The 27,656-nt window shown below is 33.2% G+C and overlaps 3 protein-coding genes across 3 annotated transcripts in view; 2 read left to right on the top strand and 1 right to left on the bottom strand.

Annotated features, from left to right (window-relative positions):
* The window catches only part of LOC147065120 (uncharacterized), a 578,962-nt gene that overhangs the window by 229,029 nt on the left and 322,277 nt on the right, over nt 1–27,656 (top strand). The gene's annotated exons all lie outside the window — the stretch shown is intronic.
* On the top strand, nt 5,995–8,942 carry Ufc1 (Ubiquitin-fold modifier conjugating enzyme 1). Its single transcript, XM_085956761.1, has 4 exons — nt 5,995–6,190; nt 6,435–6,566; nt 7,543–7,710; nt 8,555–8,942. Exons 1-4 carry the CDS (start codon nt 6,068–6,070, stop codon nt 8,645–8,647), a joined length of 516 nt encoding a protein of 171 aa, XP_085812887.1. The 5' UTR covers nt 5,995–6,067; the 3' UTR covers nt 8,648–8,942.
* LOC147065128 (importin subunit alpha-1-like) overlaps nt 13,724–27,656 on the bottom strand; it is a 34,004-nt gene continuing 20,071 nt past the window's right edge. Inside the window, exons 9-10 of the mRNA XM_085957048.1 lie at nt 18,475–18,576; nt 13,724–14,875 (exon numbers count right to left, since the gene is read on the bottom strand). Coding sequence (XP_085813174.1) covers nt 14,747–14,875; nt 18,475–18,576 — 231 coding nt within the window. The 3' untranslated portion in view covers nt 13,724–14,746. The remainder of the gene's footprint in view (nt 14,876–18,474; nt 18,577–27,656) is intronic.

Raw genomic sequence — 27,656 nt, 5'->3', positions numbered from 1 at the left:
GGCTCACGTCCCACCTTAATTTTCTCTAACACCTGATACGCATTATGTATAAAAGTATAATAGAATTAATTCAAGTACGAAAACTGAATCTAATGATGAAATAATATATGAAGTACCTACCTACATGTGCTAGTTGTATACTACCGAAGGGTGACAGGTAGGAATTGCAATACCGGTATTTCAAAACCGGTATTCCAGTATTTATCAATACCGAAATACCGATTTTAAAAATCGAAAATACCGGAATTTTCGGTATTAAGAAAGCACACTCGTTTACGTTTTTGAAAATGAATTATAAGTTATGTGCTGCTAAAATGCAAATAAATATATTGAGTGAATCCAACAGAGGTGAAAAAATAATAAAGCAAATGTCATCAAATATATTTATATAAGTAATTATCGCGATGAATTATTATCATAATATTATTTTGAAATAGAAAACATCCGTGACAAAAATATTCAATTATTCTGTAATTTTTTTTTTTGAATTATCAATAACCATGTCCTTGCTTTCTCGTAAAAGGTGGTTTTTAGTAATTTTGAACAATCACAAACATCCAGGCTTTGAGAAAAAAAGAACATAAATGTTTTTTTTGTCATGGCCAGCGCCTTACTATAATCGCCCGCCCTATAATAATTTATTAATGATGACTGTACAAGCGTTTGAATTTAAGAAGCTTTTCCTGGACCTATTTGCACTTGATGAACTTTTGAGAGCTTTAGTTAAAATTATCAATATATTCAAATTATTTGTAAAAAATCAATAGTTCTACATTTATGATCAATACATATTTTAAAATGTCAACATAATAAATGTAGGTATGTAGGCTTTTGCTATAAAATAATATTTTAAAAAGATTTTAATAGCTTTATTTATTGATAAGCACCTACTTCTGTTTTTTTAATGTTTAAAAAATACCGGTATTCAATAAGAAATTCAGTATTGCAATCCCTAGTGACACGTCTTATCAAAGGGCGGAATGAAGAATTTACGCATGATATATTTTTATATATAGGTACATAATAATGAATAATGTCTTTAAGAGTGACCTCCCACTGTGCCTAAAGCGCAAAGTGTTCAACCAGTGTATGCTTCCAGTTATCATATATACATGTGAAACATGGACCCTAAGTAAAAGAGAGATAAGGGAACAGACAAGGCTTTGCGATGTAATAGAGTTTGCTAACAACCTCAAATGGAAATGGGCTGTAAGTGGAATCAGTTTGGAGAGGCCTTTATCCAGCAGTGGATAGATACAGGCTGATGATGATGATAACATAATAATAATCATATTTATGAGTTCAAGACCTAAGTATTGACATGCGTCACAAATGTATAAATATAAATACATACCTACTGAAAAGCATTCTCTCGAAGTCTTCATAGAATGGCTCAGTGTCCTATTATAAAATATTTCGGCAAAATGTAATTGTACATATTCAGGATACTAACCGAGTCATTGAGCTATATATTATTATATGAGGGGCATTATTATAGTGCATATGTTTAATGGGCAGCAAAAAATCGTCTGCGGCGCAATTTTCGTTCTCATTATTAAACTTCGTAATAAAAGATGATAACATAATTTTTTATAACATAATTAATATTTTGATGAAAATAAAAATATCAATTTCAACTAGGGGGCGGCGATTTTGGGTTGGCACTTTTATGCCAGCGCTCCATTGGCGAGCCAAAAGTCCTAGGACAATAAATCGTCCGATTTGTCTATGCTCTACTACTGATCAACGAACGAATAAAAAAGTCGAACTGTCAAAAGTGAAAAGTTGCGATTATCATAATGTCTTCCGATAATCCTATAATTTCGTGTTATTTATATGTAGACTTATATAAAATAATATAGCAGTGATAACAACACAAGTTTACGTTTTCTTTTATGAATTTCATAAATACAAATAAAAAATAATTGATAAATCTCTCATTTTCTAATGTGTAAATTAACAAATTAATTAATGAAAATGTTTAAAACAATAACGGATTTTTTTTGGGTCGAATAATCGCGTATTTATTTCAAATAGAATTTGCATAGTGATCGACGGACCAAGTCTGGCAACTCGGAGGGTAAAATATCCAACGAGCTTGGTCAGCAGATTAAAAAGTCCGCAGATCTGGGGTGCTCCACGCGGAAAAAAAGTCCGAAGACTGTAAATCGTCTGACTTTCGTGCCAGTGGAGCACCGACATTATACCCAGACGGCAACCACCATTGGCGCTCCCCCGAAAGTGACGATAGGAGGAAGGTGGGTTAAAAAATATCAAAAAATCATATGACATCATGAATGGACAAGCATTACTATTGTAAGTAGATTTAGTGATTCAGTTTAAAATTTGGCTCGCAGCGTCGATGGCTTGCGAAACTTGCATATATGTGTCTATCAATCCCCAAGGTGACACAAATATGTCCACAAAAGTCAATGTCCAGAGTCAATATATATAATTTTAATTTTCCTTCAAGATTCTTAGAATTTCATATAAGATCAGTGATATCATTATTATTTAATGTGAAAAATCATTCATCCGCAAAGTAAATCATTAAAGTAAACACTCTTATTCTAACATTCTAACTAATTCGGACAGGTTTTTTTTGCAGGCAAATAGAAGTAACGTCCACATAATATTATGACTTATTTACTTACAGACTTGTAAGTAAAGTGAAATGGTGACCTCCAAGTTTTTTGTCATTATTATTCAACTTATACGTATTCATAATATTACAAATATGGTAAGTACATATTATGTCTTTATGACCACTAAAAATAATATCTGTATGTGTGTAGGTACCTCAGATACCTACCTAGCGTCGTAAGTCCCAGGTTTGAATCCTGGGCCTGGCAAGTACACATATTATTTTTCAATTTATGTATGAATCAGAGTATGGACCTAATAGGTTGAGCAAGTAGCTGACATCCATTTCTCGTGAAAACAAAAATCTGATAATATAAACCTCCACTCTGTGGAGGCCCATATTATCCTATTAGGATGGAGTACATGGTCGGAATGAAATGAAATGTAGGTAATCAATGACATTATTAATATCTAAAACTGCAGTTTAATACGTTTTACCGATAATTTTTATTTTAAGTGATCAATATTTATCTGAAAACATAAAATTTTAATTTAGAACGTAAACTTACAATTTAAAAAAAAATGTTCATTGAATGATTTTTTATTAATATTACATTTTATCTTATGGTTATTTCTATAATTAAAATGAAAATAAGGTGATTTTTATAATTAGAAATTAGTTGTGAATTAGTTCTCTTGAACGCCTTGAACGGTAGATTTTTTGACAATTCATAGTTTTAATGTTTTTTTTCTAGAAATCATCGATTTTTCTCGAAAATAAAAATGTGTTTAGTTTGAAATCTTCTTAATTTAATATATTGAATCAGGATTTCCACTACTTAATCTGCAAACCGGCTAACTCAATTTGGGCAAATTGTTCTGGAAGGAGAAAAAAACTTAATGATTTAACTATCAAGCGGAATTTAACAATTATTCCAAAAATACACTTACATACAAAATTATTTGGTACAGTTCGGTTATGAGGAATACAGCGGAAAACACATTTTGAAAATACCCGATATACTGGATTATTTGTTAGTTTGGGTTAGTATGGGTTAGGTTGGGTTGGGTGAGGTTAGGTTAGGTTAGATTTGGTTAGGTTAGATTTGGTTAGGTTAAACTAACAAATAATCCAGTATATCGGCTATTTTCAAAATGTGTTTTCCGCTGTATTCCTCATAACCGAACTGTACCGATTTTTTTTTACAAATAAGCTGCACTATGAATTAGTACACTACTTTAGCTCCCCTTTATATTACAAAGAAAATTTATATAAAGAGCGGAGTTGTTCGATTTGCGATATTGAAAATTTGGCACATGCAGTTAGCTGTTTTGTGTGAAGAACGAAAACGCATTTATATATAGGTTTAGAAGTTAAAAATTTTGTGTGAGCATAGAAAACATGCTTTATAACAAAATGCCATTTTTCTCTCAAATCTAATTTTTTGTCATAAGTGCAGATAGCTGGTTTGCGGATAGAAGAAGAATCGTACCGCATTAAAAATACGGAATTTACTGGGTATCGTACTGTCCTTACAAACCCCTTTTTCATTATCCAAATATTGCAATAATTGAAGATTCAGTTTCTAATCGATTACACTATTTTTGCTTACCACTCCTAAATGCACCACCTGAAAGGCAATTCCGCGTCCATAACCGGAATGGAAAAGCTTACATGCATCTGTTAGAAAATTAAATGTTTTTAAAACTCTTGTCATTATGTAGATACAACAAAATATTCATAGGGTACGGTACGGATCTCCTATTTAAAATAGTGAAAAACGGTCCGTAAATGTTTAGTCGGTACCTAGAACAATTTCGATAAATTACCATACAATGCATAATATTATCATTTTCGGTATACCTATATTGAATATAATTACCATAAAGTATAAGTACTTAATTACCTAAAAATCAAAACAAAACTGTGTGCCTAGACATTATATAGGTAGGTAAATCAACAATAATACTAGTAGGTATCATTCTATTTTTGACAACAAAAGAAAACAGCTTTTTAACACCATTTTAAATACCAAGCTGGGAGGGTGAAGAGTGGGATCCATGACCACTTCCGGGGCTGATACAATGACTTTTCGTGCATACTATCGTCTCGGGTAGACGAATTACAAAATAAAATGCGTCTCTCGTATTATTAATACGAAACCGAAGCGTGTGCGCGGTGTCATTGAAGTACCAAGTTACGTAGGTGAGGAGTGGGAGCCATAACCACTTTCGGGGCTGGTATCATGACTTTTCGTATAGACGTCTCAAGTAGACGAAGCACAAAAGAAACTGCGTCCGTTGTAGTATGCATACCCCCCCCCCCCCCCCAAGTCTACATTATAGCGATCATGAATAGATAATGTTTGTGTATGGAATATTGGAGATTATTGAAGAGGTCGCTGGCACATTCAAAATGTGTGGACTTTGATTTCAAGATTTAAGTGTAAACATTGTAATAATATTTATATATAACTCAGTGAATAGACTCAGTGAGTGCTATTTTTTTAGAGACGACGAGTGCGTTTTTAACTACTTACATATTATTTAGACAGGTACTGGTTAAGTAAAATACTGTTTTTGTAAAGAATATTGAAGATTATCCATTGATTATGTTGTCATAAATTGTCACTGACAAATTTCAAAATCGACTTGAAAATATGAAAATCGCCGTTTCTTCTTCATCGTTTTGGATATTTTTTTTCTAGATGCCTTTATGTATACCTCGCATTTACTATCGAAGTTTCTTTAAGGACTTTGGCACGCAAACTACTCTACTTGATGTTGACGAACTTAGGTATTTTGAAAAATGGTGCTTTATGGCTTTTTTCAATTTGTTTTTAGTGTTTTGGGACCCTATCAAATTAGAGACCCTGCGTTATTGTAACTTCACCAAATCAATGTATCTAAGTAGGTATTTCTTTCAAATAGGTATAATATTATATATTTATAATATGTAGGTACCTATCAATTGTTGCTTGTTAATTAAGATTTTTGAAAAACCAAAAAATAGTTAAATACAGGCCTACAAATTTATTTGTAGAATGGCCAAACATGGAACTACGAACTGGGTACCATAGGACGCCATTTTGAAAATTTCATTCGAATGTCAGATTTTGTCGAGTTCTTGATTGGGTAGTTTTCGACAGTGGCTCCACTACCCATTCTTCAGTTTGTAGGTCTGTACATTGCCGATTGAATCTAAAGATGGCGGTGGTCTGTACCATTATTTTATACGGATATTGCCATCTATGATTTCATTTTATAATTTATTTTATCTTTCAACGACATCCTGATAATGAGATTATTTTTTTCCATTTAATTACCTATATTAATTATTAAAATTTAATTTTTTCAATTTGCAATATTCTAATGGAGGGTAACACCAAATATTATAGCTATTATAGCAACACTGCTATTTACACGTCAGTCTAGAACTGTCAAAAATTTGGCATAAACTTAAAATTTTCATTAAGCTTTCAATATGGTAGACGAAGGAACTAGGAAAAGTTTGAGTGGAATACCTCTTTTGAAAACAAGAGCAGGTCCCAGGGATAAAGATCTTTGGGTAGGCAGGCTAAAAGAAGAATACCAAGCGCTTATAAAGGTTTGCCATTCAATAATATTGATATTAGCCAAGTGGTTAACCTATTTAAACTTGTTGAAATGTGGTACCAATCCTCTCCTGCAAAATACGATAGTTCATTATGTCTTTGATGTTTTTTGGCCTATTGTTCGTAGAAATAAATTCATTTTTGATGCTCGGATTCGTGTTGAATCCCTTGTAATAAAGTGGGATTCAGTCCTACCTAAAACTATATTGGTTGGTAATGAAAACATTTTTGTTTTAGTATGTACAAAACAACAAAGAAGCCGACAACGATTGGTTCCGCCTGGAATCTGACAAAACTGGAACAAAATGGTTCGGAAAATGCTGGTACATACATGAACTGCTCAAATATGAATTTGACGTTGAGTTTGATGTAAGTGAAGCTAAATAATTTTGTTCCATAAATAAAATGTCGGGAAAATATTCCAATGCAGACTCATAAATTATGTACTTATACATTTTATAATAAATAGTTTAGCAAAATAGCGACATGTAGTCATGTAATAGATAAAAATTCTTTTTGCAATATAAATGCTGGGCTAGAAACTTACAAAAGAGACCGTAGGTACATAATTGAATTATAATGTTCACGAAAATTGATTGTTTTTTTAATTACATTAAAAATAAATCATTTTTAAGGGATCTATAATCATAAATGTTTTTATTATTTTAGTTTATTGTAAATACAGTCAAATTTGGTTATTACGATTTACCGACTGAATTTGCTCGTTATAAACATTACTCGTTATATAACATTTTTCGCACCACGTTCTATTTAAGCATAGAACATAAAAATCTGAAAACCATCGTAAAAATCCCCGAAACAAGCATGGCATTCATAAACTACAAAAGAAGTTTTTTATTGTAGGTTCTGGTAGGTACCTACCGACTTCACAAAGCTTGGATGTTTTACATGCAATTTCAACCATATGCGAAAACACCAATTAACTAGTGTCATAAAAGTAATCCGATCCTGGCGGCATCGGTCTAGTTAACTTCCCGGTCGGATTGTATTGCTTAGGATCAAAAATATTGTTTTTAAACGATTGACACATTAACAGTTTTGCTCAGTATACCCGAGAAGTAGCTTGTTATAAAAGTGAATAAATGTATGGAGAAAATCATAAACTAAAATGTCAACGAATGTTTCCTCATTACACCCGAAATCTCGTTATTTCCGTGATCGTAATAACCAAGTTCGACTGTAAATAGTTTTTTTGTCAATGTATTCCAGACATCTGTTACTTGTAAATCTAAATTCAAGTTTACTTTCAAAACATTAGTTAGCATCATTCGAAAAAATTTTAGTTTTATGGGTAATATGACAAAGTCAACCTTGATTTACACAGATACCTGTTACATATCCCACTACTGCCCCAGAAATAGCGCTGCCAAGTTTAGATGGAAAGACAGCAAAAATGTACCGAGGTGGAAAAATATGTCTCACGGATCACTTCAAACCGCTATGGGCGAGAAATGTCCCCAAATTTGGTATAGCGCATGCCATGGCTTTAGGGGTAAGATATTTCAAACTATTCATATGCTGTTATCCTAATGTGTAACGTTTTTGTAGAATTGAGTTTATCAAACAGGCTATCTTGCACCTGCGTATACTATTTCATTGTAGTCAATACACTGTACTCCATATTGACAAAGAAATAGTACATGAAAAACAGAAGACATAAAACATACAATACTTTATTTAATATCTCTATGTACACTACCTATAATCAATTAATTATTCCATTGATAGAATACCACTCTAACAGCAGTCATTGAAACTCGCGACCTAGGTATCATTTTCAATCAGAAACTGTCTTTTAAATCACACATTAATGTTACTCCTTCCAAAGCTAATAATATGGTTTGTTTTATCATGCAGTTTGTAACAATTATGTACTTCTCATGTGCGCCTACTTCTGAAATACATTTCTTCAATATGATCCCCCAATTATAAAGTTCACATCCAAACCATTAAAGAATGTCAATGTAAATTTCTTAACTTTAAACATGGTATTCTAGCTGAATGTATTGTGTACAGTAATTTGCTAAAGATAACTAATCTATCCACGTTGAAATCAAGGCAACAATTAGCTAACCTTTTGGTTATGTTTAGAACTGTAAATTCAATCTTCGACTGCCCCGAAATATAGAGTATGATTTGGTTTCGTGTCCCCGCTAGCCAGACAAAAATTTTGGCCCTTTGCACATTGATTTTTTATAGGCCAACTTATATTCGTGAGGTTACTGCCAAAAGTTGGTAAGTCTCGTAGTCATGTTATGGAGTAATTACAATTTAAAGTTTCACATGTGTACCTTTTGTAAGTTTGCATCAATTTAACAAGTTTGTTTAATTTCCAGTTAGGTCCATGGCTTGCCGTTGAAGTTCCCAGCATGTTGGAGAAAGGAGTCATCAGTTACCAAGAAAAGTCTGAAGTCGCTAAACCTAAGTGAACGAATGGATAAAATGCTTCTATTTCTATTTAATTTAAATTTTTCTAATTTATACTTGACCAGTATTGATTATTGTTAAATTTGTATTCTTTTGTTAATTGCAGGATGTATGTTTAGTAAAAAAAATCAGTTGTAAATACACAGCCAACCAAATGAACAATATGCGTTTATAGTTCAAGCGATATATTTACACAAATTAACAAAAAGATAAAAACTAAAATTTTAATTATAAAAATTGAAACGACTAAAAATGTAGATCAATGTCAATTCGAGAGTTTTGTATCAAATACTATACAATAAAAAAAAAACCTTCTCTATATAGACCGAACATAAATATAAATGAAAGTTAAACCAAAACAACCTACTGATTGATACCTAGTCCAAACCAAGACACATAGTAAAATAACTGTAAATGCCTATGAAAGGACAGACTCATTGATTACTGACATCATATTATATGATATGACTAGCTGACCCGGCAAACGTTGTTCTGCCATATAAATTATTTCTAGTGAATATTTTGGTTGTTAAATAAAAAATAACGAATCTATCGTAAGTGTGTGGGGATGGGATCTATGACAGAAAGAGGAATAGAGCGCTGTAGACGATGACCGCCGATAAAAACAAAAAAACATCAACCATTCATTTTCTCAATTCAAAATGAGTAATGATGTTCATAATGAATAAATTACCTGTGACAGGATCTCGTTGTTTAATGTTTATGCAATATCCGTCTTGTCCCTTCCAGAAAATTTGCGGATATTGGAGAGCGTCGTATGGACGGTGTGTGTCAGCGATGAACTCCAGATTATTGTTTCTTCTTCGAATCACGATTTCTCGCGTCGATGTGCGGTCCCCAACCATGATTCCAGCAATTTCGTCAACAACAGTCGCATTGAATCGACGTACGTGCTCTCCAGCTGGTGTTTTATCAGGATTGATGACAATAGCGTGATTGTCACTTTGAAATTCGTGTATGTGTGCTTTGAAGAATTTCAATAATTCATTGTGCTCATTCAACAGGGCGTCCAGTTCGCCGATGATGCACCTGGCATTAGGCGAATTGAGGCTATTGTAGCCGCAACGTGCATCCACATGATTGATGTCCTCACCGCCGCGCCGCGTTGATTTTGAACGTAGAATGGAATTGTTGACCATTTGCCGCAGTACTGTGAACTATTTCTGTTGCTCCGGACGAAGTCATTTGGAAGCATGAATTGAATGTGCGAATGGACTTCAGGAAGAGGTTTGAATCTAGAACCGTGCCGTTCAATGGTTCTGGTGGTATCTCAATTCTGGTAGTTGCACTTTTCCTGATGCGCAACACCGCAACACATCCCGGCTGACTCATGTTTGAATTTGAGCGCATGACAATGGGGACATTCTTTGTCCATAGCACCAATCACCACTTTCGGATGAGCGGAATATTCAATATCTGGCTCGTACTCGAATGCGAGACAAAGGAACGAAGCAGATGTATATGTTCGATGTACTTGTTGGCGTTGTCGGCCATTTGCTCTGCATGTGTTAACTACGAACCGGCGCGCTTGGCTCCGTTCCAATTGTCGTTGTTGATTTCGTTCAGCTCGTGCCTCTTGTGATTGAGATGCACGCAATTGCGACATGCTTACACGCACGTTTTTGTTATCTTGTTGGATTTGTTCGTCTGTTCTTTCTGCTCTACTATTTCGCATGTTTGTTTCTTTATTCGTTCGACGGCCCAAATGGCCCCCCTTGCATCTTGCTGGCATTGTGCACTGTAATACACGCACATAAAAATAGATAAAATAAAATAAATCGTACAAAATTTTGCACGCACTGCGTTGTGATATGCCGAATGAAATGTCAAAATGACGCAACGCTTCTCTTGAATTCTTCTCGGACGTAGCGCCATCTGTCATTCAACAACATAAATAATTTAGTTCTGTTTAAAATACGAACAACGGTTAAATTTGTTCATACAAAAATAATAAAATCGCGATTAAAAAATGGGAGGGTGGAGGTAGGAAGGTGAAAATTTTGGGTTATAAGTATTTTTTTATGCCAATTAATAAAAAAAAATACAAAAAAAAAATTGTCAAAAAAATAAAAGAAAATTTTTCTGGATAGATACCCTAATCACCTAGCGATATGAAATATACTTGTTGACCTATTCTCATATCTAACAAACATACATAAAAAAATTCATAAAAATCGGTCGAGCCATTTCGGAGGAGTTCGACCACAAACATCGTGACACGAGATTTTTATATATATAGAGATTACTGATATCATATGATTATTGACATTATAAATTGAACAATCACAAAAATGTCACAAATAGTATGTCAGACATACATTATAAAAACAGGACACATCTTTTAATGCGCCTACGTACAAAATATTCATTTTTCTATGGCTAATAATTCAACCATACTGAAAATTTTTCACTATCAAGTGTTGTAACGCAAAAAGTTCATATGATTTCCTCTAGTTATCGTCCAAACTCTTTGATTGCATACATTTAAGAGTGGTTGAAACTATAAAAAGATTATCTTAGTTTCATGAAAATGTCTTTTGAACCATAAATGCATAACGGCCATTCACCTGAAGTAACACTGATATGAATGGTTGGTTGAAATCTTTTTTATTAGTGTCAAATGTATAGTTTTTTTTTAGTTTTTTCTTTTTTTTCGAACATGTCCGATTATAATAGGATCATATGGGCCTCCACAGAGTAGAGGTTTGTTTAGTAAGCTTGTACTAATCCGAAATGTCTCAAACCAACTCATTCTTTTTGGCAGAATACATAATATTGTCATTGCACCTGCAAAACTAGCTATGTCTTGTGCACACTTTTTGTAGGTACTGTCAATACGTTGAATCAAAGCAAGTAACATGTAGGCACAAAAGAATGGCGTCTGTTCGTCATTATGTTCTGTAAATTCGTCTGATAAAATTGTTTAGTGGTTCATTTAAGTGTTATGAATATTTTGTCTCCTTTAGCAGTTCTATGAAAAACAGTGGATTTCTGAGACATAACGAGAACATTTAAAATGTCTTCATGGATATTATTATTAAGAGTAATGTGAACAATCTATCACACACTTGTGTTTTTGGAATTATCAGCGTTTTAAGTGTATGGGAGATTTAAGCAATAACAGTGTGTGTCTATTATGTGTTATGATTATAAGTAATGAATTACATTGTAAAGAGATGAGTAAAATAACCAACAAACATTCTCATGTGTATATAGTAAGTCAAAAAGTATGTAGATATATTTTTATAATAAAATAATGGAAGAGGGGCATTGTGTATTATTTTACTTGTTCAGTTCATAAGGATATTGGTTGTAAGCAATGGCGATTGGCCCTTTAGGTCAAATGGTCAATGACCCTCCAAAAATAAATAACTTACAATCTATGTACAATGTCAATTATAATTATTATTATCGGCTAAAACGTCAACGTGAGAGTACACTAATGTATATGTACATGTGCGTGTAATTAGCATACGCACACATATCACGCTCTCTCTGCGCAGCTCGGTCATTTGAGAAAATGCCGGAGTAAAATATTTCTTTCTCTCATTTTTCATATGTGAGACGGAGAGAAAGCACAAAGTTCGCCTTTTATTGTATGTATAATATATACCTATATATATATAAATTTATTGTTTTGTCGCAGCATTAGGCTAAATTTTGGTCAATGTCCGAAATTAGAGATACTTTTTCAATGTGTCAAATGAAACAGATATACGACTCGTACTCAACACTTTTTCTATCAGTTACAAAAGCTACTAGGTATTGTCAACGAAGTTTTGGATGTTGGAGTTGGCGATGTGAAAAATGGACATTTTGAAGGGTAGGTACCTACCTATAACAATTTCTAGCACTTCTTCTATAATGTATAAAAAGCCAATTTGCAATACGTCTTTTAAGTATACAACGAAAAGGCAAATTAAAATAATATATTCAAAATTGACCTACCACTTTTTCGGGCCTAAGGCCGCCAATGGTTGCAAGCCATTCGCACAACCCATTGAGTTTATTGGATTCAAAAACCGAATGATGTCACTTATTTGCATAAAAGGGATACAAGTAAATTAAGAATAATTGACGTAATTTTATGTTTTTTTATTGAACAGAACTGAAACAATATTCACAAATTATTTTATTCTATAGAAAAGTTTCTTACAACAATTTAACAATTATGGTTGATACAGTCGAACACATTAAATTTGAGTATGTATGACTATAAAGAATTGTTAATTTTAAATATTTGCGTTATGTAGCATGACTAATCGACGAGCTGAGAATTAAAAGGATCTAAGTTGCATAGGTAACTGAGTTGAGTAAATCGACTTCAAAATTAATTATAAGATTGCAAATTCTACACAACAATTTACATTCTGTAAATTTATTTGACATGCAGCTCGCTGGCCACTGTTCTAAATTATTAATTTTTAAGCCTACTGTACTTGCACATTGAAGAAATATATAATTGTGATTTATTTGGAAATACACCAATAGTCATTTTCTTACATCCTACAGCTCGTACAATTGACATCAGCAATTATTATAACATAAACTAAAAAATTATATTTTGATTTATGTACCTACTTACATTTGATGAAATTTACCATGTGAATAAAAGATGAACACAAAGTCATAGATACATTTTATAAAATTAATGTTATGAATGTTCAAATTGCTTCGATTGAATTTGGGCCCAAGTTTTTATTTACTATTTTAAGTTAAAACTATTGTAATTTGAAAGATTTCTAACAATATTACTAAGTATATAATTTTGTAAATAGTCTTATTATGAGGGCCTGCCCATTGACACAAAATCAGTCTCATAGTTGATAATATTGATAATAATATCGTCGCCGTAGATGTCAAGGGAGCCAAGCCACAAATTTGGCGAAAATGAGTAAAGTACACAAACGCATTTTAAAATCATCAAAGATGCAGTGGTCAATGAATTTAAGCCACAAAACTCTTTTGACTACCACACACGTGTGCCAACTGTAGATTTCAATATTCAGTGGTCAAGAGATATAACACACATATCTTCAAAGATACTATTTTTTTTTAGTTATTTGTACAAAATAATAAAAAGATAACACCACAAAGTATATTCTATGTTCAAATTTTCACCGTTATATTTTTAAAAACAAAAAAATTCAATAATTTTTTTTGTCACAAAATCTTTGCGCGCCTGTTTCTCAGCATTATGATTTTGTGGACTGGCTCCCTTGACATCAATGGCGACGATATTAGTTTAATTACATACAATCAATTGCAATAATTTGCAAAATTTACTAAAATCACAATATTATTATGAAATTCACCAACATTCTATATAAAAATAAATTAATGGAATTAGTTTTTGATAAAATATTTGGCTTTAAATGATAAACAACAAAAAAATTTGACAACTAGCCTCGCAAATAATTATTTAATAGTATACATAATATGAGGCATCTATTATCAACCACGGCCAAAACAATTTCACTTTATTTTTTAGGAGAGGCGAAAGTTTTATTATTTTTTTATAATTTACATAGACAATAGTCTTACAGCAGTGAATTATTTTAGTTAATAATCACTCGCGGTATATTGACTTCTTGATTGATATCATTTTTTATTTAATATGTATATACATAAATTCTCAGGGCAGCTATTTGTATGCTGCCTGAGAATGGATGTTTTTAGACTTATCAACATATTCATACCATACACAAATATTTTGCTTCATTTTAATGCTAACTTTAATAACTTTAACTTTTAATGATAACTTTAAACATGAAATACGCAGATACTAAACTTCAATTTACTTTACGTCAGGCGAGAGTAACAACAGAAAATACTAAACGATGTTAAATCAGCCCTCAATGATTTGGCCACATATGATAGTAAAAGTTGATTTTAAAATACCATGCGTCTGAATTTGATATTGCAACATTTATATTGAATTATACATATTAAATTCCCTACCGAAATTGATCAAAAAGTGAACATCGACAAAAACAAGACTTTGCCGTGTTTGATAATAGATGCCTCATATATAATAATTACATAGTCTATTTCTAAATATTAGTGAGAATTGAACTAAATCAAAAGCCCCCTATATGTCGCTCGCCAGTCCCAAATACAAATTCACCGCTGTTTTCTTCAGGAGCCACTTCACTTGAGCTGTCTTCTGAGAAGAATGAGTCCAGGATGTAAAGCGTTTTCTTATAGATCTGTTGGACAGCAAACAATAATTTAGTTGTAAATAGTTTGGCTCCATATTGATTGCTCTGGCTGGAATATCAAATTTATCGCTGGCTCCAGACAAGTTGTGCAGATTTATATTTCACAGGATGCTTATACCATAAGAAAATAATCATGAAGTACAATCATAAAAATTGCAAAGTAAGATAGAGTACAGCACATATGGAGTCCATCTACACCAGGGGTAGTCACAGTGACGTCCCGTGGGGGTAGGCAGATTGAGCGTCGCTTGGGGGCGGCAGATACTCGAAGGGCGGCAAATCGAGGAGAATCATTTGGTATTATATAGAAATAGCTACCTAAACTTAGTTATATTATAACCAGAGCTTTGGAGATGTTTTGTTCCGGATGCTTTTTTTTATTATTATCCAGTCGGTACTCGCATCGATTTTAGTATGATGTCACCACGCTCCGCTAGAGATTTTTTTATGTTATTTTTGACTACTCGGTTTCGTATACAAATGCTAATAAACTTGGCGCCTATACACATTATGAATATTTTTATAAATGTAAAACATCACAAACGAATAATAAATCAGTCATAATAATATAATGTCATTTACTCAGATTAAAGAGTTCCTTTCATAACAGTGGTAGGTATACTGCTCAAAAGCCAATAATTATGTCGCGCCATAGTTATTAAAAGAAAATAATATTATATATTATATCAACGTTGGTAACGAAACAAGGAGAATTTATGGTAGAGATTTATACATACCGTATTTTTTAATTTATCCAAATATTTTTGCCAGTCATTCGCGAGATTTAAAAGTTGCCGGATGTACCTATTGCAAATAGATACCTATTCATAATGATTATTAATCCTTATTGACATTTGACATAATCAATTAGTATTCGTGCATATAATAGGTATTTACGTTAAGTACCAGCTAATTGTAATAAAAATGTACACTAGTAGGTATCTACCTAGATTATATCATATTTATCGTGCTGTGAATACAATAATACTGTGCAATACCTTCTTTTAAGTCGTTTTTTTGTAAACATATTTTTTGCTGATAATAGTGTGGATTTGTAGTTTATTTCAATCATCAACGGTTGAATGTTGAGACTATTAATTAATAGTGTATTTATGATTAAATTTAGGTTTATATTAAAAAAATAATGAGGAAAATTATTTTGTTTACATGTTGTAGGGTACAATAATAGCATAGAAAAATGCGTAGGTATTACTAATAATGATATCAACCAAATGGCATCTCAGACTCTGGTGATTTGGGTAAGTGTCTAACTAATATTATATTTATTCGCTTATTTATTTATTGATATCTAAATTTAATTTTGTATGTTTCAGCTTAGTGGTAGGTGTATATTTTATTAGTAATGTATCCAAACCATGGCCCCCACAAGGGGGGGGCTGACAGGGCTCTAACCTGGGGCTCGGGCTCGATAAGTGAGATAAACACTTATCACAAATTCGCTCTAATAGCAAAAAAATTCTAAATTCTAAATTAGGCGCTATTTTCCTTCAATAATGATATTATTTAAAATTATGTGGTTACATAATACAATTTATAATTGTGTAGCGATACTCAAAAACTCCACAATTCAAGTGTATGTGTCATTGATTAAAATATTAAAAAAAAACACTAAATATACACATCAATTTTAACGCGTACACCATTTGGAAAACATTACTGTAGAGCGTCACACTGCTTTTATCCTTAGCGATAGGTAGGGGGGGGGGGCAAAGCAACATGCTTCATACAACACATTTCTTAGATATTGCAGTAATGAAAGGATGATAAAAAAAATGGGGCGGCATTTTGACGCTGCCTAGGGGCGGCATTTTGTCTAGGGACGTCACTGGGTAGTCAACCTTTTTATACCTACCGCCCGCTTTTGTATCTCTGTTAGTAGTAAAATTTTCTAACCGCCCACCGGTTCCACGGTAATGTGATTTATAAAATAGGGAAGTAACTTTACTTTATAAAATTTTCATAAAAGTTACAGCAAGTTAAAGCATATAATAATAATCACTTAACAAATACTTTATGTTAGAAGTTTGGCAAAATAAATCTTTATAAAACAGCTGCTTACTGTAGTTAAATCTATCTTTTTATTTTTTATACTTTGCATCCCTACATAGAAGCATGAAGTCTGATGAAATTACATTGAATTAATTAAATTATTAACGAGATCCCTGAGGCTGATGCTGCGAAACTAAATACTGGATATCTGGCTCAATTTTTGTGAGGAAAAAACGAAGGTCTCCTCTTTTTGTTTGCCATTTATTTTCACTTACGTAACGTAAACTAAACTTATGCGAGGGCAATACAAATAGTATATTTTCTGAAATTTAAATTGTCACGGAGAATTGTATGAAAACATAATGAGAATGTTATTAAAACCCCTACTGCCCACCATGAAAGTTGGAACGCCCACTAGTGGGCGGTAGGGACCAGGTTGACTATCCCTGATCTACACTGTATGTATTGTGAGAAACTTTTTTATTTGTTGTTAACCATTCGCTTAACTCACGCCATGAATCCGAACATATTGAGTATATTTGGGATTCAAACACATGGAATAAGCGACATTTTACTCTTGACACCACCGTGCCACACACATTGATGTTAATGGCCCCCGGTCTTAATCAAACATATCATAGGACCCTATGTTTGATGTGAAGCAACAGTATTTTTTTATGACTGAAAATGTCTCAAGAGCAGTTACCCAAGACTGAGTTCGCCATGCACTCAAGTGTGCTTTAAATGAATTTTCATGACTTCAAGTTAAGAGTGTCCATGGGAGTGAGGAGCACATAGGAGCAAAATTAAAAATTGCAGTAAATAAAATATAATGCAGAACTACCGAACAATCCAAGTAAAAAGATTTTCATGTTGAAAGTATGACGGTGCAAATTTTCTAAACGCAACAAAATTGGCCTTTTTGGCGACTAGGTTGGACGGGCCCAACAGCTGGTTGGACTGACTTGAGCAACTCTTCCCTTTCCGTACACATTTCAGGACATTTCCAAAGGATGTGGTTTGCTTCCTGTATTTCTCCGCCACATGGACATGTCCAATGAGTAACATGACCAAGCTCATAGAGCTTCCCAGCAATGCTACCATGTCCAGTCAAGAATTGACTAGTGTAATGGTCTGGATTCAGAGCGAGTCACACACAAATATTAAGTATCAACCATAACAATAATGGAAAAGTTTTTTCTTCCAATGTGGATCTTGGCCGCCTACAAATGAGATTTTTTTTGACATAAAATGGATGTAAGTCACTTCAAACTATTAGGTACATAATATAAACACACACTGAGAAACAACATGTCAATTTGCCAGACGCGGGATTTGAACGTGGGACTACATAATTCTTCAAAAAATTTCGTCCATCGCAACAAACAGTAAATACCATAAATATTAGAATGAATCATATTATAAGACAATTTTTAATGAATTAGATTGCAATGCGTTCTGGAATTAAAATCTTGAAAAGAATTGCTCATTCTTTAATTTTAACTAAAAATGTTTTATTTCCAATTCCGTCTGTACAATTGAGCGAAAATAAATAAAGTTTCTATAATAAAGCTCACCTCTTCATTTTGATGATGCTGAAGACCTTCTAATTTGTCCAAATTTCCGTCTTCTTCTATCGTCACACACAATGCCGTCAATTCACCTAATTCATCGGCTCTCTGTAAGATAATAAAATATATTTTATTTACAATCACTAATAAAATTAATATAAATTAAAACATTCACCTTCTCAAACAAACAAAACTGGACATAGGACATCAAAATAATGGCACCATTCTCAGAAAGCACCTAATCTATCAGCAGAAGTCATTTTGCATTTAAGTGATATTCTGATATTAATAATATCTACGGTCGAACAAGAACTTCTTGTCCACGTGTTAAAGCTGTGAACTAACAAGCCCCTCCTGTTAAGTTAATCGCACTTCCGTTTTCAAATGAGGAACACCCCTAAATTTATCAATTCATTTTAGGCTTCCGTGATGTACAGATCTATAAATTTACATAATGTGATGCTTTTTATAATAAAAATATGTCTAAAACATCAGGAAAAATATTAAAATTATTATTAGTAAACTTTTTGTTTATTGCGAAGAAGAAAAGGAGTCATACCTAAAAAGAGAGCCGATACATTATTTAAACACGCGTTGCCGCCATGACAGGTATGTCACTGAGAAGTCTTTTATATGCGACTACAGCGACCTCCGGTTATCGACGAGATCTTGTTGTCGGACAGTAGAAAGTTTATTCTGTTTATAGAAGGTAATTATGGGTTTTAATAATAAAAGATTGATTTAATCCAATTTCTATTGCTTTGATATTAAATGCAGTTGTCACAATGTAAACAGATATATCCACTACCCCACAAGCATTATTACGTTGATTTATTTATTAATAATAGTATTAAAATTCTCCATAATAATTATTAGTAATGAATATAGTAAACTATTATTACAATAATTAACTGGCTCTCGCCAGTCTGTCTCGCTAGGTCTTGCAGACAGCTTGTCGTCCTAATGACATGCTGTTGGATTTTAATAAGATTGTGAAGAAAATCTAATAAAAAATGTATGCGTTGATGGTGTATAGTTTTCCACTTGACAGTTTGAAAAATGGCTAATAACTATTTATCCAAAGAGGTTTTAAGAAAACTTCCCTGTGTGCTTTGAAATGCTCTGCTTAGGAGTGAAAGTAGTTATTTTTATCACCACATTTCTCAATTGGGGAAAGAGAATTAACTTCAATATTTAATAAAAAATTTACCTCAGTGGGTCCGATTTCAAACTAACCGTCACTATCAAAGATAGTTGGAAAGCCTGAGCAAAATAGTGCATATTTATGTAATATTCTACAATTAATAATTTGAAAGCCAAGATAACGTATCACAAGATATGTAATATTGTTACCGCCTAAACCATGGCATCCTCAGAGGATCCAAGGCCATGAGGCCTGAATCATCATTGGGCGGATTCATGCAAACATGAGCAGATCGACTGCGAGACAAATTTCTAGCCCGTAAGCTTAGACGTATGAAAATTTATAGTCACCCTTTAGAAGCTTAGCCAACAAAGTCTAAACTAAATAAGTATTATTCCATGAATACGTGGGTATTAAGAATAATTACTTTCTCAGCATTAATAATTTTATCAGAAGCCTTGCCATTAAATTCGTCCCTAGAATAAAAAAAATCATTGACCTAGCGTAAAAAAAGAGCATCCTAAAAGCACTTACCTACTGTCACCAGATGGGAAAAAAACCCCTGGTCCGCAGTTTCAAATCACATATCCACAACCTAATCATACGCCCTTGAATTAGGATTTGCCTCCCCTGATTTACGAAATATCATCGCAACGCACTTCGACAGGCGAAAGCGGAGCCGAGTACCTGATCATTTTTCTAAGAAATTTCAGGCGACCTTGAATACTGACCGCCGAGGCAGAGTTAAACATTTCTCGAATAACCCGCGCCCCTCTGCCCCTCTCCTGAGTGGGATGGACCCGCCAAAAATTAAAGATGCTTTTAAAAAAATAAAGTCAGTTGAGATTTACCCTACAATGAAGTGACAACACAAAACCAGTGTTACGTCGGCGCGTAGCGTCGCCCGCGGGAACCGTATAATCAACCGTGTTTCTAACCAATTACTAAATCAACTTTTAATTATTAATAAATATTGTGGCAAATAACAAGTATCCGATAAAGTGTATCGATGGCGCTCCCGGTCCATTTTTAAATCAATCGTCAATAACCCGTAATCCTTGTAATACCAATCGGTGGCTCGCGCAAAAACCCAACGAAAGTTAATCAATTCCCTAGTGAGTGAAAAGGTGAATCAGTGCTTAGTGCGCGGGATAATGATGATAAACCGACCCCTAATATAAAGACAGTGTGGTAACTAATTTAAGACCTCTTTAGATGTAAAATGATGTAATATTATCAATGTTTGCCTATGCCCTAGCGTAAATAAACGTAGTTCCACGTGGGACTGTCAAATCAAAGACGTGTTTTATCTTGAATTATATGTCCTGATGTCCACACAACCCTCAATCAAGGTGATACTCGTGAAGAACGCTGCCAGCATACATGTGAGTTCTCCACCCATTCGTCTCGGTATCACTACTTATATTAAAGTCATGCATAATAATAATTAAATACCTATAAATTCATTCATTCCAAGCCATTCAATGTCTAATGTACCTATTTAGTTTAAAATTATGTATATTAAGATTTTATTTATAAGAATATGTCTGTGTTCATTTTGTTTAGATATTTCAAAATATTATGTACCTACCAAGCAAAAAAATGCAGTAATAATAATTCCAAGAAATTCACAGCCCCTTTTCAAAGCATGTACCTAGAAAAGGTCTGAAATATGAGACCCAAGGTACCTACCTACAAGCCAGGTACATATCGAGGGTTTAGTGTCAAACAACACTATCTACAAAAGTGCAACTTTACAGGAGAGCCAAAAATCGTTATTTTAGATTCTTGTAACTCAACAAGGGAAATGTTTATTTAAAACCTAATGTTAATATTTTATAATTTATTGTGTATTGTACATTTATCTTGCTTATGATGATGTTAAAATTTATAGGGATAGTTTTTAAAAAATATGAAAACAAGGGTAACTTATGTAGTTAGCGTTAAACTTTACTGACGATTTAATAAGAAATTAGAAAAGATTGACATAACGTTGTTTGACTATCATTTAGCCGTAAATGTAAAATAACTTATCTCAAAAAAAAAAAAACACTTTTTGTAGATAACGTTGTCTGACTTAAGCACTCGATATGCCAGAGGCTGTTTTTGTCATTTTTTCAGTGACAGAATATGTACCGTAAAACCCCCTAACTTCGCCAAGTGTCCCTAAGTTCACCTAAATCAATTAAACACTAAAAACTCATGTTTTTACTATTGCACCACTTTAAGTCACTGAGGCGATTTTAAAGATAATATTCGTCCTGTCACCACACAATTTTCAAACCGCCATTATTTTCGCCGTGTTTGTGTTAGTACCGTTTTTTCGAGTCCGGTTTGAAGAGATTTTTTCGGAATACCTCTGAACTTTTGCTGATTTCTACGAATCTTGTAGAGGTAGGTTCTTCATATTTTTAATATAATATAGTGATATAGTCTGCTTGCCAAATGTAACGTGCGATTTCCGATATTTATAATAAAACATCAATTATTTGAGTATGCAATGTCAGGCTATGTTTTTTGAACTACTTGTTCCTACACTTCCCCTGGCTTTAGGGTTGTCACAAAAAAACGATTTTCTTGAAATAAATGTGTTTTTTTTATTTTTATTGTTTTTAGACTAAAAACTATTCATCACTTTGAATCACCAGTTAACAATTTTTCTCATATTTCCTTTATTAAAAATTTACTATGTAAATCAACACATAAAAATGATACTATAATGCTTTGGGTTTTGGCAGCCCTAGCGTAAATTGGTAGGTTGTATGAAACAGTCATTGAAGTGATTCCTATCTTCGCCAACGTAGATATTTCTTTAAAATATGTCAAATTGTCTCTAGCATAAGACCTGAATTTGCTTAAGGCTATTTTTTAATAGATTTCGTGAGTATCCATAGACAATATTTTTTTATTGTACCTACTAAAACACATTAGGCGAAGTTAGGGAATCGTGCCGTAACTTCGTCTATATAAAAAATAGTGATTTATTGTATTATTTAGTATGAAAAGGGTATTACTTCAATATAAATAAAATTAAACACTATCATTGTGCATTACATAAGATCTATAAGACTTCATATTGGTGGATATTTTGGTGGCAAAACGACTTTCTGTTAAAAAACCGGGCGAAGTTAGGGGGTTTTACGGTAGGTAATATTTTTAATGCTTGCCTAGAGTTAACCTACTCCAAAAAGGTTGATTGTCATTCGGTTTTCGAACTAACATAAAAACATGACAATCAATAACCTGACTCTACCGGACAGATATTATGTCTTATTTAGTGTATTTGAATTATCATTATCCATATATACTACTAATATCAGTTTTAATTAATAATTATGACAATTAAATAATAATGACAGCTGCAGTCAAATGATCACTAGGTATCTATTTACCTCATTAGTGCTTTGACGATTCAGATGTGTTGGAACTTTTGACTGTCATTTATGGATTAAGGGCTTGCGCAGACAGAGCGCGGTCAGGCGGTCTGCGTTCCGCGTTCGGAGTTCGGCGTTCTTTGTACTGTATGGACTTCATACTGTATGGGTACACAGCCGGTGGTCAGACCGCGCCGGTCAATTGGAACGCTGGAGTTCTGGAGTTCTATGCCCGGAATTACAAAGAACGCCGTACCTCCGCTGAGCAGTCACACAACATAGAGCGAAACCACACGGGGGAGTGAGTACGCAACAGCGGTGCTTTCTCACTTCCACTCGCAGTCGGAATATAGCGGTCAAGCATTATGCAGCGCTTGTGTCAGTACAACGTTTGTAAGCAAATGGAACGCTTATTGTTGACCGCCACCTGTCTGCTGTCCCTGAACGTTAGCGGTCAACGGTCGGTTGAACGCAGAACTCCGACCGCTCTCTGTCTGCGCAAGCCCTAATGAAATAGATAGGTACCGTAATATAATATCGGGGTCGACGGGCAGTATCAAAATGGTTATCTAAGGACGTTCCTTTGTGATTCAGATGGGTGAAACTTTATAGAGCACTTGAATCACTAACTTATAATGTGTATCTAATCAATTTGATTGAAAATAGTTTGTCAAAAATGTTTCCATATTAGTAAAAATACATTTTTGAATATAAACACAGATGAGCCGATCAGAGTAGAAGAAACTTAACTTAAAACTAAGCACTGAATTCATAAAAACATAAATAAATCACTTCTAATATATTTATCGGTTGATTTGAGATGATTTGAGATTTGAGATTTGTGATGGCGGCCATGACACTTATAATTATTTTCGCACTTTAGTGTTGCAAACACTTGGAAAAAATAAATTCCCCGATTAATATTTTGTAAATAAAGTCACATGTCGATCGAAAATCTATTGTAAAATAATCAAAATTACCCTAAAAAGAAGTGAAATTTATCAAATTCCACACATTTTTTCCTGAATAAAGAACGTTTAGGTAATGAATGTTTTTTTAACCCATCGGACATGACAAATAAGGCACATAATCGCTCACCAAAATGGGAAAAGTCGTAGGATAATTATACAGGAGACTAGCTGAGCCAGCTGGCGGTCGCCATTCTGTCTCGCTAGGTCTTGCAGACGGCTTGGCGGTGTTGGATTTTAATATAATTGTGAAGTATGCATAGAGTTTTCCCTTCGGAATTGATTTTCATTCACCTCAAGACAGTTTGACATTTTGCTGATTTGTCAGTTTTACGATTTTCAAGTCGTCACTGTCAATATAAATTTGGGGTCATATGCGTAGTCTATTCTGGAGTCTGGCCTTCACAATATCGTCCGACACCACCTCAGGCTGATAGGCCAAATAGAACAGCTTGCAATCGCCGATTGCGACCACTGACATTTTAATAGAATAAAATATGTGTAGTTATATAAATGTTTCGTTAAAACACATGCATTTAAATATGATTTAATTATACATCTCATAAATTCGAATATAAAGCAATGTATGAGATTATTATAAATCGCGATCCAATATAACATGAATATTAATCTGCCACGGGACCCATTTAGATAATAAAAGGGAAGCAGTATATAAATGCTTGCAGCCGTTGAATAATATTTAAAAAATCAAATTTTGAATTAAAATTTAACCTTAAATAACAGTCTTCCGGTGCGGGACATTCATATCGAAACAAAATTTATTTTGGGTAGGTTTTGGGTATTATAAATAGGTAGGTATATAAAATCACAAATTAAAAATAATAAAGCAATTTATATGACCAAGTAGAGTAGAATTAGGTTGCGATAACCTTCATCCAGCAGTGGATTGATCCTGGTTGATGATGATTAAAACGATATTATAAATGGGTAAATATAATATCAACAATTTTGATAAATATTGCAATCGTTTAACCGCTAGTAGTAGAATCAGATTGCGGAACCCTTCATCCAGCAGTGGATTGATCCTGGTTGATGATGATGATGATTATGATGACAATATGAATATGTAGATAAATAAAATTAGCATTTTTAATAAATATAGAAATTCAATACTGTCAAGAATCAGATTGCGGAACCCTTCATCCAGCAGTGGATTGATCCTGGTTAATGATGATGATGATGATGACGATATGAATATGTAGATAAATATAATATTACCGATTTTGATTAATACAGCAATTCAAATGACAGAAAGGAGTAGAATCAGGCTAGGGAGGCCTTTATCCAGCAGTGGATTGGTTCAGGTCGATGATGGTGAGAATGATAGAAATAGGTATAATATCACAAATTTGTTTAACCGCTAGTAGTAGAATCAGGTTGTGGAACCCTTCATCCAGCAGTGGATTGATCCTGGTTGATGATGATGACTATATGAATATGTAAATAAATATACTATCACAGATTTTGATAAATACAGCAATTCAAATGACAGAAAGAAATAGAATCAAGCTAGGGAGGCCTTTATCCAGCACTGGAATTGTTCAGGTCGATGATGATGAGGATAATAAAAATAGGTATAATATCACAAATTTGTTTAACCGCTAGTAGTAGAATCAGGTTGTGGAACCCTTCATCCAGCAGTGGATTGATCTTGGTTGATGATGATGACTATATGAATATGTAAATAAATATACTATCACATATTTTGATAAATACAGCAATTCAAATGACAGAAAAAAAAAGAATCAAGCTAGGGAGGCCTTTATCCAGCAGTGGAATTGTTCAGGTCGATGATGATGAGGATGATAGAAATAGGTATAATATCACAAATTTGTTTAACCGCTAGTAGTAGAATCAGGTTGTGGAACCCTTCATCCAGCAGTGGATTGATCCTGGTTGATGATGATGACTATATGAATATGTAAATAAATATAATATCACAGATTTTGATAAATACAGCAATTCAAATGACAGAAAGGAATAGAATCAGGCTAGGGAGGTCTTTGTCCAGCAGCGGATTGGTTCAGGTCGATAATGATAAGGATGATAGAAATAGGTATAATATCACAAATTCGTTCAACCGATAGTAGTAGGATCACGTTGCGGAACCCTTCATCCAGCAGTGGATTGATGATGATGATGACGATATAAATATAGAAATTCAATACTGTCAATAATACAATCAACGTAGAGAGATGCCTTCATCCAGCAGTGGATTTATTGAGGCTTGTGATAATAATGGCATTATATATAGATAGGTAGATAATAATATAATATCACTGATTTTGATAAATATAACAATTCATGTGTAAGTAAGGAGTAGAATAAGGCTGAGGAGGCCTTCATCCAGCAGTGGATAGGTCAAGATTGATGATGATAGGGACGATAAAAATAGGTAGATATTATACAATATCATACATTTTGATGACTAGAACAATTCGTATTAATTTCTTTCATTGTTTGCAATGGCAACTTTGTTAGTTTAATATGACTATATTCTGATCTATGGAAATTAGTAGCCTAGGTAATTATTCAATAAAAAAAGATTGAGTAAACACCACAAAGAAGTATTTTAAAAAATCAAATTTGGAATATCACGTTATCTATGAAATGGCGGACAGTGGCGCACGCCGCTGTCAGAAGATATTATACGTAGTGAATTTTACCAAGATTATGGTTTTTTCACCGGAAAAAAGTGCGCCAATGCCTACATTACGATATTTGAATAAAAATAATCGATTCCGTTTGTCAATTAAAGGATGAGAAGGTCTTAAGCGACGAAGACGTCATTCTGCTGTACGTTAAATGAAATATGGCGAATCGTATACGGTATGTAAGAAAATATCGGATATAAACGTCACGTACCTGTAAAATCATTGAAAATTTCTGAAATGTGGTCAATTCAAACGGTAGATGAATCGGTAGCGCACATTTTGAAGTGAAGATGTAAAAATAACAATAAAATGTCGCTTAAATGAGCTGTTGGTGTATTTTCCAAAATCTCTTACGATAATAATAATGAAAGATTATTTGATTATTATCTAAAATATGTTTTATGACATGGCAAATTCTAAATTTGAAAATATACTGACACAACCAATAAAGGAATCATTTAAAATCGGGTGGTGAAAGAAAACAAATGGCAATCATTCTCATATTAGTTTGACGTTAGAATTATAAGTATAGTGTTTTCATAATATATTTTCATAGTAATTGGTAAGGAAATATCCTATTTTTACAGTAAAAACTCATTGCACACCCGATTTGAGATTTAAATAGATATGTGAATAAATACTCGTCATTTGTGATGATTTTGAAAACGATATATATCTGAAAATGTAAATTACTTTATGAATATGCTTGATTCAAATTGTAGAAATTTCGGGAGTACAAAATTTGAAGTGAAAATGTTAAAAAATCAACAAAGTGGTGTTTAAATAAAAAATTAGTTTAGTTTAATTAATTTCTTTTATTTTGTTAACTGTCAATTCATGGTGGAACTGCATTGTATTGTTGTTTTTATTTAATAAAACGCAATTTTTTTGTAGTACTTATTCCACTTTTAATCAATAGATTTGGACCGGTTTCGTCCGCCTCAGTGGGACATTTAGTTTAATTATTATAGGAATGAATAAAGGCATACATCTGTCGTATTTTAACAATTTGATAAATATAGGCGCC

The sequence above is a fragment of the Rhyacophila brunnea genome, unplaced genomic scaffold, assembly GCF_057557595.1.
Source record: "Rhyacophila brunnea isolate RB1 unplaced genomic scaffold, BYU_Rbru_1.0 scaffold_6, whole genome shotgun sequence".
In the NCBI taxonomy this organism is placed as follows: domain Eukaryota; kingdom Metazoa; phylum Arthropoda; class Insecta; order Trichoptera; family Rhyacophilidae; genus Rhyacophila; species Rhyacophila brunnea.
Note: the sequence above shows the minus strand (reverse complement) of the source record. Positions and strands in the feature narration are given on the sequence as shown.